Here is an 11,033-nt window from a genome sequence, read left to right as displayed (position 1 = left end):
TTGAGCTGTTCTTGCTATAATATGGACTTGGTCTTTTACCAAATAAGGCTATCTTCTGTATACCACCCCTACCTTGTCACAACACAACTGATTGGCTCAAATGCATTATGAAGGAATGAAATTCCAATTTAACAAAGGCACACCTGTTAATTGAAATGCATTCCTCATGAAGCTGGTTGAGAGAATGCTCAATGTTTCTGATTTGCCTAGTTAAATAAAGGTTCAATAAAAATGCCAAGAGAATGCGAAGCTGTCATCAAGGCAAAGGGTGGCTACTTTGAAGAATGTCAAATATAAAAAATAATTTTATTTGTTTAATACTTTTTTGGTTACTGCATGATTCCATATGTGTTATTTCATAGTTTTGATGTCTTAACTATTATTCTACAATAGTAAAAATAAAGAAAAACCCTGGAATGAGTAGGTGCGTCCAAACCTTTGACTGGTATAATATTTTGGGAAAATACTCATCCAGTCAGAATATAGTTGGTGGGGATTTTAAAATGGTTTATTCTAATGAGACTGATAGATTGCCCCGTAGGCCTAACATTGGTGTGAACAAATTGGTTCATTTCTGCCAAAGCCTGGACTTAATTGACATATGGAGAGTTAAAAACCATGGAGAGAAACAGTACACATGTAGTAATAGAGATTGTTCAGTACAATCAAGAATTTACTTGTGGCTGATAAACTTTAGCCTTGAGCCCAACACTGTAGAGGTAAAAATACTGCCTGCAGTCCTGATGGATCATAACATCATATGGCTGTCTGTAATAATGTACAGTAATGATGGTAAGAAATACTCTAGTTGTTATTGGAAATTGAATAACTCATTGTTATTGCATGATGATTTCTTAATGATGATTAAGAATCAAATTTCTGTTTATTGGAATTTAGCTACCTCTAATGCAGAATATGGGAAATATTGGGAACTGCAGAAATGTAAAATCCCCTCAACCTGTATTACTTATGGGAAACAGGAGATGTGAGGCAGCTGAGCATTTTAAGAAAATTGCTGATATCACAGAGATTGAGCATTGTAATAATAATGAGAAAGCTAAATTGAATGATTTACAGAAAGAAATAGATACATTTTATGAGGAAAAAGCTAGAGGATCCTTCATAAGGTCCAGCAAACACTAGATTGAAAAAGGCGAAAAGAACAGTAAATACTTTTTTTAAGAGGAGTGGGGAATTTAACACACGTTGGAAAAGTAAGATTAATGGTGTAAACTCTGAGGATAGAGATTTGTTATCAGACCTTAACACTAAGATTTATGAGAATCTTTGCTCCATAGATAACAGTTTCAGTGACTCTAAGGATCTCTTTGATTCTATAGAGAATGTTAACTCAGTTAGTAAATCATTCAATTGGTCTTGTTGTCAAGAGTTATCCATTATGGACATCCAATATCAAATTACTCAATTAAAAAAGCACAAATCTCCAGGCTGTGATGGAGTAACCTCTGAACTTTACAAAACATTTTTACTAGAAACCTTCAAGGAGACTATAAAGAAGGGAGAACTACCTGCCTCTCTGAAGCAAGGGGTTATTACTCTTATACCTAAACCACACAAGGGTCTCTTAATTATTGATATTTGGCATCCAATCACGCTCCTCAATAACGACTACAAAATTATAGCCTCAATCTTTGTGAAAAGGTTCAAGTCGAGCTTGAATGATCTGTTTGATGAATGTCAATCAGGGTTTATGAAAGGGCGCCATATATCAAATAATTTGAGGCTGGTGTTGGATTTGGTTGAGTATGGTGATCTATTGGATGACTTCCCTGTTATCGTATTTTTCAATTTTCAGAAAGCATTTGACACCGTAAGTCACAATTGTATCTTTGATTGTCTTAAGCATTTGAAGTTTGGTCATTTTTTTGTTGATGCTATTAGAACTCTGTATAATGGTGGCAATAGCTGAATCAAACTCTGTCATGGAACTTCCTCAAGGTTTAACATTTACAAAGGAATACGACAAGGTTGTCCAATCTCACCTTTTTTATTTTTGTTAGCATCTCAAACCTTATGCTCATTAGTTTCTCAATGTCAATTTGAAGGCATTATATTCCAAGCCAGAGAGCTCAAGATATCCCAACTGGCGGGTGACACCTCACTTAAAAAAAATAAATGTGTCACAAGCTAGATTGGCATTGGATATTGTGAAGCAGTTCTTCAAATTCTCAGGTTAGGTATTACATGTTTCCAAATGTGAGATGTTTGTTCTGAAAGGAGCTGTCAATCCAGCAGATTGTAACATCTCTGAAAAAGATACTGTAGCCTACCTTGGTGTAAAGATCACCAAAAAACTTATGGCTGTTAATGATCTTAATTTGAATCCTGGAACTGAATCTATCAAAATTAAATTATCCTCATGGTTAGAGAGGGATTTAAGTCTTCAAGGGAGTGTGCTTTTTTCCAAAGCTGAGGGGCTATCTCATAAATCCTATCTTTTTTCATCTATTGACATTCCAAAATCCTTAGAAAGTTTATTGTACAATTCCATATGGAAAAACAAGCCACATAAGATAAAAAAAGGGCTTGTGATGGCGGTCTAAATGTCTTAGACTTCCCTCTCTTTAATCAAATATCAAAAGTCAACTGGGTTAAAAGGGACTTTAAAAATCCTCATTGTTTTTGGAGTATTGTTAATATTTTTTTTTCATAAACTCTGAGAGCTTAATTGTTTACTACAATGTCCTTATATTGTGAGTAAACTTCCCGTGAAATTGGCGGCTTTTCACAAGCAGGCTTTAATGTGCTGGGCTTTGCTGTATAAACACAACTTTTTACCTCATAAATGTTTTATATGGAATTATGGGTCGACATTACATAGAAACAAGATGTTATCTTACCATAATTGGTTCTTAAAAAATATTGTCCTTGTCAGCCAATTAGTTAGTATTAGTGGGAATCTTTTTTATATGGAGAGAATTTATGGAAAGATACAACTTTGAAGTTTCAAGCAAGGAATATGACACTGTTATAAAAGCTATACCCAGTGGGATAAAATCTTTACTACAGAATAATGCATATTCTGGAACACCTATTGTAAGCAATGTCGAGGTGAATGGCATAGGTTTACTAGGTAAGCAATTCAACAATTGTTTATTAAGGGATATTTTCTACAGGAATTATATTCCTTCTGCTATATTTGTTGGGCCTCATCATTTGATGTGAAATGGTGCCGTGTTTGGCTCACTCCACACATATTTAAAGTGACCAATAAAGTAAAGGAGATCTACTTTAAGATTATTCATAGATTCTACCCGTGTAATTGCTTGATTTCTAAATATATACCTGATGTTACCAGTGAATGCAGTTTTTATGAACTAGAAACTGAATCTATTGAATACTTATTTTGTAATTGCTTACATAGTGAGGTGTTCTGGAGTGAGGTGAAACTATATCTGGGCAACAAAAGTTTTACAACCATTGAAATATCTAAGTTTGACATATTATTTTACAACACTGATTCCACAATTGAATGTTCATACACAAATCAAAATGCACCATTTTTATTATCTGATTTGGAAAACCATTTATAATCATTAAAACGTATGCAAAACAAAATGTTTAAAACATTTAATCGCTACATGTCTGTATTTGATTTGGTCTGTATTTATCCCTCTGGCTGTTCTGTTTTTTTGTGTTTTGCATGTTACTGTTTAATACAATTTAAAAAATAGTAGATTACCACTAGCTAATAGTGAATAAATCTGCTAGGTACTTAAACTAGCCAAAGGGCGCACAGAGCGTGAACAATGGCAGCAGCAAACCCTAAACCACCAGTGTTCGGTCAATAACGACAAAGCCCCATATGGGATTATTTTAAGTACATTGATGAGAGAGACACAAGTAAATGTATTGTCAGGTTAGATGGTAGCTTGTGTGGTATAGAGTTCACCTGAACAGCATCCACAAAGAAGCATTCAAATAATTAGAGGAAAAAGACTAAGTGAAACAGCCATCAGGTAGCTACATATCAACTATGCAAATGAGTACCTCTTCCCGCGGACAACAGAACAGAAACCTGGAAACCTCAAATCAATGAGTATAGACAGTGCATTCGGAAAGTATTCAGACCCTTTGGCATTTTCCAAATTTTCTTACGATACAGCCTTATTCTAAAATGGATTAAATAGTTTCCCCCCTCATCAATCTACACACAATACCCCATAATGACTAAGCAAAAACAGGTTTTTTGATTTTTTTTTTCATTTCATTTTTTATAAATTTGCAAAAAAATATATAAACCTGTCTTTGCTTTGTAATTATTGGGTATTGTGTGTAGATTGATGAGGAACATTTTAGAGTAAGGCTGTAACGTAAAATGTGAAAAAAGTCAAGGGATCTGAATACTTTCCGAATGCATTTTATTTCTCTGTTGCGGTTTTTCCAAAAGCACTCCTAGAGTGAGCTGGTCACTACTATGCACATGATGCTGCTGCAATGATCCATTTTTGTATTCTATTTTCCCCATAGGAAGCAGACTTCATATTCTCTCTGGAAGTGAAGGGACCGTTAAGCAGAATCTTCATTTGGCAAAGACCAGCACAGTGGCTGTGTGTGCCAAGTCTTCTCTAACCAAACAATTCATGCCTTTGTACCAGGCTGGGTGAGTTGAAGCTGCAGTCCATAACATTTCCCACTAGGGACACTCATGACTAAAACTGCATCAGGGATCCGCAGTTTGGGGTCCAGGTTGGAAACCATGCTAATTAGCAACTAAGCTCCCAGACTAATTTTAAAGGAAGTTTGAGGGAGTCACGAGAAGAGGGAGTAACCCGAGGATTGATTGGCTGAAAACATTGGTATTTTCACATTTATCTTCAAATCTTGTGAGCACAGATAAATACAGTGTATGCTTGTGTAAATACTTAAGAATAATCTGTGGTAATTTGAATGGTTGTGAACATTTGTGGCTGCCCATCCTCATGACTCTGAGATCTGCATGTTTGCTGCTTGTACTGGCTGTTGAAATAGACAGCTGCCAACCTTTCTAAAATAAGACATTCTAGATATATTATTTTTCTATACAAATTGTCAGCTTCTTCCATAATATGTCTCATTGAAAAATATTAATCTTCAATTGCTGTTCTCACACGTCTTATTTTGATAAGCTTCGTACTCCTACATCGGTCATGGCTTTTCAAGGTTTATACAGTAGAGGAGCATATTTGTGAAAGATTTTTCTATTTTCAAAATCAGCCAGTTGAATATTAACTGATTATTTGTATGGGATACACCACTCAAAATGTATTTCAGTTAAACATTCACAGTCAAATCTTTTCATCTGGATTTGTCACAATTGAATACATTTGTAATAAATGACAGTATGGTCTGGTGAAGAAGAGTAAACACATACCATTTAAATGTTTATTTTTTTAAGTACAAAATGTGGTATGAGAGAACTAGTTCCATAACTACAAATACTCAACCAACAAGTTTAGAACTTGAAAAACGCGTGAGTTTCTAATGCTAAACATCAGATAAACATGATGCTGCTTTGGTTTAAGCGTTACAACAGGCTTCAATAAAGTCTATAAATGCCTACTAGACATGTTGCAGTGATGACCGAAAAACTAAATTCAGAGCGATTTAAATCTAATAACACCTGCTTTTCCTTGTGTGAACTAACCCTTTAATTCAATACGGAGTACAAAATGGAATGGTGATGGTCTGGTAAATCGATTCCTTTATATCATTTTAACCCACCAGTCTATTCAAAATGTCACTGCGGTATTTCATCCACAACAGGTGAGGGAAACTGAATGTCCCTCCACAATGTTCCTGCCAAATTAAACCTTAATAGTACATCACACAGAATAATTCAAAGTTGGAATGAGAGTTACTTTTTCTGGCTTTCACACAGTAAATCCATTTCTATTAGCCCTGATTTCTGGAGGCCAGGGTCATGACTGAGGTCAGTTAGGACAGACAACTACATATTGTTACAGCTTGTCCCTTTGAAAATGGCCTTCGCAGAAGTAGGAAGGATATTGAGAAAGTGAACAAAGTAATTCCAATTTACAATCCTCAAAACACTGGTTCTGTAGAGAAAATACCAGACAAACATTTATAAAAAAAAAATTTTTTAAAGGATGCAATGATTTGAGGATATTTTGTTGAATTTATATATATATATATATAAAATACTTAATTACAACATTCCAAGGCATGAACTGTAAAATACAGTCCTAGGCAGGTTTTCAATCACTTTCCACCAAGACCAAAATGCCCTAAACACCAACTTCCAGTCAAGAACCAAAAATATATTATCTATGGAAAAGTTACACGATGCAACTACCTCACAATTGTTAGAAACTGACTACTAGTAATGGCATTTCCTTACTTAAGTACCATGTTGTCCACTTGGAGTCTGGCTGGGTGAGCTACTTGTGCACAGTACAACATCCACAGTACAACTCAGAGTAGCTAACCGTTCCTGCATGGCATGGGAGACAGTCCAGAGTCAAAGCTCTAAAATTCAATAGCGCTGTCAATATCCTGTGGACCATCATCTTCTATGGGACAGAGACACAACCGTCGTCCATCCGCCACCACCCTGGAACGCACCTGCAACTGCAGTAGGCTTGAGCATGGTCGGAGTTGAGGACAGAGAACATTGCAGAAAAAGACAGTGTGTAGCGACTCCAGAGAGGGGCTACGAGTCTCTCAGCACACTGATCTGGGCAAAGATCTTGAGTGCGGGCCCCAGTTTAATGTTCATTGTGCCCATAAGGTGGTCCTCCTTAAGCAGCAGCAAGGACTGGCCGTCGATCTCCTGGGAGCGGAACTCCTCGGCTATCGCCAAGCAACCTGGGAACAAATCAAACAGCCACTGCATTGCTAGGAAAGAGCTTGGAAGCAAGCATTTCACTGTACTGTTTTACACCTGCTGTATCATGTGCAAAATAAACATTAACTTCAACCTCTAAATAAAGTTTGATTTCATTTTGATTTGAACTAAGTTTGTTGGCTGAAGTAAGTGTTTTACTACAGGGCTAAAACAAAAGCCTGCACATCTCCAATACCAAGGTTGGTGACCACTGCTGTATGGGGCTGCTACTCCACCATTTTGGCTGATATTAAGCATCTGTTGGGGTATGTGGAAAATGTGGCAATGCCAACCTGGCAGGGAGCAGATGAACCCGTAGACGTCCTCCACGTTCCACTTGGCTGGATCGTTGGGCAGGAAGTGCTTTGTGAGGTTTTGTCCACAGCCTTCCATGTGCTCGGGCCCTCTGTCCACCTGGGGCCTGTGAGCACCATAGCTGGCAGCAGACAGGGGGGGCGAAGGAGGACCTTCGTAGCTAGACATGTCCGAACACTGGCTGGACTCCCCGTGAGAGGGGTGGCTGGACGTCAACGATCCACCCCCAGTTTGTTGGCCAGCGGTGGGAGTCTGAAAGCACAGGAAGGGTTTAGCTTTTAAGTGATCATATAGGACAGGTCTGCCTCAACCTGCCTTGCAAAGAGGGCATTAATGGAAATACATTTTTAAAGTCATACTGCATTTATTCTCTATATTTTGAACAGTGCCATTTCACCCGTTTTTTGGTTTCTGAACTTGAGTTCTGTTGGTTTCCATCCAACATTCTTTGCTTCTTCAGTTTCTCCATGGTGGTTTGTCGATTTGGAAAGAGGCCCATTCGCTTTGTACAGCCCACATTATACCTGCACAAAAATGAAAGTGTGTGTAGGGGTGGAGAATGGACAATGTATCAGCAAGTAGTTTGGGTAATCAAGTATGTCAGAAGCTGAGCAAGCCATTTAATTGTGGGTCTACATTTGTCAGAGAAACAAATTATAGGCTAAAGTAAAGAACAAGCCATTTATTAGTTATTTCTGCACATATAGATGTGTACTACTGCTATAATTACTACAGCAACAACTGCTGCCAAACATGTCATTCAGAAAGCCTGAGTTGTATTATTTAGACCAGGGGTTCCTAAACTTTTCCACTCTAGGCCCCCCTTCCAATATTGGAAAAAATCCTGCTTCCACCCTGCACACACCATGTCTATTTCTATGGGCACGAGCACTGTTCATGACAACTTGTTGATGTTGAGATTTGGAAGTTTGAAGGTAATTTAGTGCAATTCTTACACATCGTCATGAGGTGCAAATATCTTCTTGCAATTCTATACATTTTGCCAAGTCTATAGTGTATTCATGTGATACTGTATTAGACCAAAAAAAAAAAAAAAAAAAAAAAAAAAAAAACAGCTGACATGGGCTAGTTGATCTGGACATTTCTGATAGAGCTATTTAACTTAACGTATACAATAACTAACATGACAAGAGGAAATGATGCACTAGCCAATTTTAAAATTGCACATTCTACCATTACAACTTTCAAGAGTAAGTTTAAAGCTGGACTAGGGGGCACGCCCCCTACAGTTTGTGAACCACTGCATTAGACCACACCTAAGGAAAATGTTTTACAATGGGAAAAGGAAATTGGTTCAAATAGTCCCTCCCTGTTGCAGTCTGTATCCTTCCATTTGGTGCCTAATGAATACACCTCAGATTTCAGTCCCAGCATGTTCTCTACCCAGGCCTTACCGTTTGGCACATACTGTGGAGCAGAACCTCTTGGATCTCTTGAAGTTGTAGGCAAAGTCCACTCTGCCACATAGCTCACACGTCAGGGTGGGCTCCTCCTGCTGCTTCAGCTCTGCCCAGCAAAACAGATACACATCAACAAATGGGAACCAGGGATGCAGTGGTAAAAAATACAGTTGGTATAAACATTGAATCCCAGTTGACATGAGAGGCAGTGAGTGGCATGGTTACATGGCTCAGACATTTGGCTGATTTGACACATAAATAAAAAAAGGTATACAAGACATTTGTACAGTATGTGCCAAATATCAAGGCACTTATCAAAGTGCCAATTTGTGCCAACAATGAGCCAATGAAATTCCAGCTGAAGTGAGATTATGTAGCCAGGTAGCCAATGACACAATGAGAAACTTGTAGTTCTGGTTTTAGAGTGGGCCAAGCAAGATGTCCTCCTTGGGCTGCACAATAAGGGCAAAATCATTATTATAAAAAACATAACCAAATATTGCAATTGGGATTTGACTTGCTGACGGGCCACCCCCAGGTGGTGAAGGTAGGAAACAACATCTCCACTTCGCTGATGCTTAACACAGGGGCCCCCACATGGCGTGGCCAACTCAATCCTCAAGTTCAGACGACAACAATAATAGGCCTGATTACCAACAATGACGAGAGCCTACAGGGGAGGTGAGGGCCCTGGCAGAGTGGTGTCAGGAAAATAACTTCTCCCTCAACAAAATAAAGTGTAGAAGGAGAAAAACTTCAAGTTCCTCAGCATACACGTCACTGAAAATCTGAAATAGTGCCTCTTCAACCTCAGGAGGCTGAGGAAATTTGGCTTGGCCAAATTTGTCCTCCAGGCTGGCCCTTTACCTTGGTGTGATAAGTCCTCCATCTCAGAGTCTGTGGTGCTGTTGGAGGAGGTTGTTTTCTCTGAGTCGGAAAGTGTTTGCTGTTTGTGTTTCTTCAGGTTCTCGATCAGCAATGACAACGGACGTTCCACCTGAAAGGACAGACACTTTAGACATGCTGCTTTACTCCCATAGTAAAATGCTGAACAGTACAGAATGGAGGGTTTAGTCAAATGTTGTCCACTAGAGGGAAGTGCACTCCTTCTCGTGGACAGGGCTAACTGTGTCCTTATGGTTCAGTTGAAAGCCCACCTTACATATTGTGTGTGTTTCTCAACAGCCATGTGCCCAGTGGGTGGAAAGCTTCTTCATTATCCTACTACTTACAGGGAAAGGCTCGGCTCCCTCCTGGATCACAAATCCCTCAATGACGTGGGTGAGGATCTGGGGTTTCACTATTGCCTGGGGCGGTTTGCTCTCGCCATTATGAGGGGTGCTGCCGGTCACCGTGGGCGCATTGTTCCCATTCCCCGAGGTCATGACTGGAAGCGAGCCTGCACCTGGTTGCGCATTCAGCCCCTCAGTGTTTCCCTTACCTTCTGGGAATAATAATATTCGAACGCGAGTAAATAAAATTATATATTGATATGTCAAATGACTGACATCATGCAAGAGTCGGTACTGATGTATACAAAAATAAAATAGTTCAAAGTGAATGACCACTCATGTCGTTGATTAATCTGTTAACATTTTATACAGTGGAGAATATTTTCGGCAGAATATCTGGACCACTTAGTAAATTGTTTGTTTACTTTTCTTCCCACTTAATTCCACACCTAGGCCAACAAAAAAACAATTAGTTGTATGTCATACAATGAATGTGTACTGTAACATCTAAATGATATTACGCAATTTGATTATCCCAAATTCGTATTGTTAATCCATTATAACAAAAAGCAAAGGTTTCGTCGACATCTGCTTGAAAAGTAAATGTGACCACATTTGAACACTAACTTAAATTGAGAAACCTGCCACAAGAAATGACAAATATAGGGGATCTGATAACTGATTCAAACGCCCCGACAATGGTCAACACCGAGCGAAAGAACACCCTTTTGTTCCACCGCTCCAAACAACCTTTCCTTTCATATCCTCTCTGCCGAGGCAACATGAAGCAAACAAATCATGTGCTAAAAAATCTCAAATATTCCGTGGAAATACGCACCCGTTACATCAGTAGAAGTTACACAAGCAATACAATCATTCCAACGTTTTAACGTGCTTTCTTCTGTTTGTTCGGTTGCTATTACCCCTGCAGCAAGCACACAGTACACACTTTAATCGCTTTGTATGCGGGAAGTGAATAGGAAATAAACCGCCACCACCATTGGCCCGTGCTATTTGGAATGTGATCCAATGGCGGCGAGTATCTCAAACGGACTTCCTCTCTGATTGGTTGGACTATTTTCACCTCCCACTCATTTCAAGTTTAATCTACCACATTATTTGAGAAATATAGTGGCAAAACAGAAGTGAAAGTCTATGTAAAAATACAATTTTCCTTGATTAGAGACAAATCATTGGAATGGGAATTGTTGTAAGATG

At 38.6% G+C, this 11,033-nt stretch overlaps 1 protein-coding gene across 2 annotated transcripts; it reads right to left on the bottom strand.

The window, feature by feature from the left end:
- Window positions 1–5,353: 5,353 nt before the first annotated feature.
- On the bottom strand, window positions 5,354–10,808 carry phc2a (polyhomeotic homolog 2a (Drosophila)). 2 transcript variants are annotated; one of them, XM_024384671.2, is made up of 7 exons: window positions 10,654–10,808; window positions 9,816–10,024; window positions 9,451–9,580; window positions 8,578–8,689; window positions 7,560–7,686; window positions 7,141–7,414; window positions 5,354–6,828 (listed from the first exon to the last, which is right to left on the bottom strand). In XM_024384671.2, the coding sequence occupies exons 2-7, from the start codon at window positions 9,966–9,968 to the stop codon at window positions 6,674–6,676; spliced, it is 951 nt and encodes a 316-aa protein (XP_024240439.1). In that variant the 5' UTR covers window positions 9,969–10,024; window positions 10,654–10,808; the 3' UTR covers window positions 5,354–6,673. The 2 variants fall into 2 exon arrangements, with proteins under 2 accessions (XP_024240439.1, XP_024240438.1); XM_024384670.2 differs by having other exon boundaries at window positions 9,816–10,027; window positions 10,654–10,807.
- Between the last annotated feature and the right edge of the window lie 225 nt (window positions 10,809–11,033).

The sequence above is a fragment of the Oncorhynchus tshawytscha genome, linkage group LG22, assembly GCF_018296145.1.
Source record: "Oncorhynchus tshawytscha isolate Ot180627B linkage group LG22, Otsh_v2.0, whole genome shotgun sequence".
Taxonomy (NCBI): domain Eukaryota; kingdom Metazoa; phylum Chordata; class Actinopteri; order Salmoniformes; family Salmonidae; genus Oncorhynchus; species Oncorhynchus tshawytscha.
The sequence above is the reverse complement of the archived record's forward strand: the minus strand, read 5'-3'. Positions and strand labels throughout refer to the sequence as shown.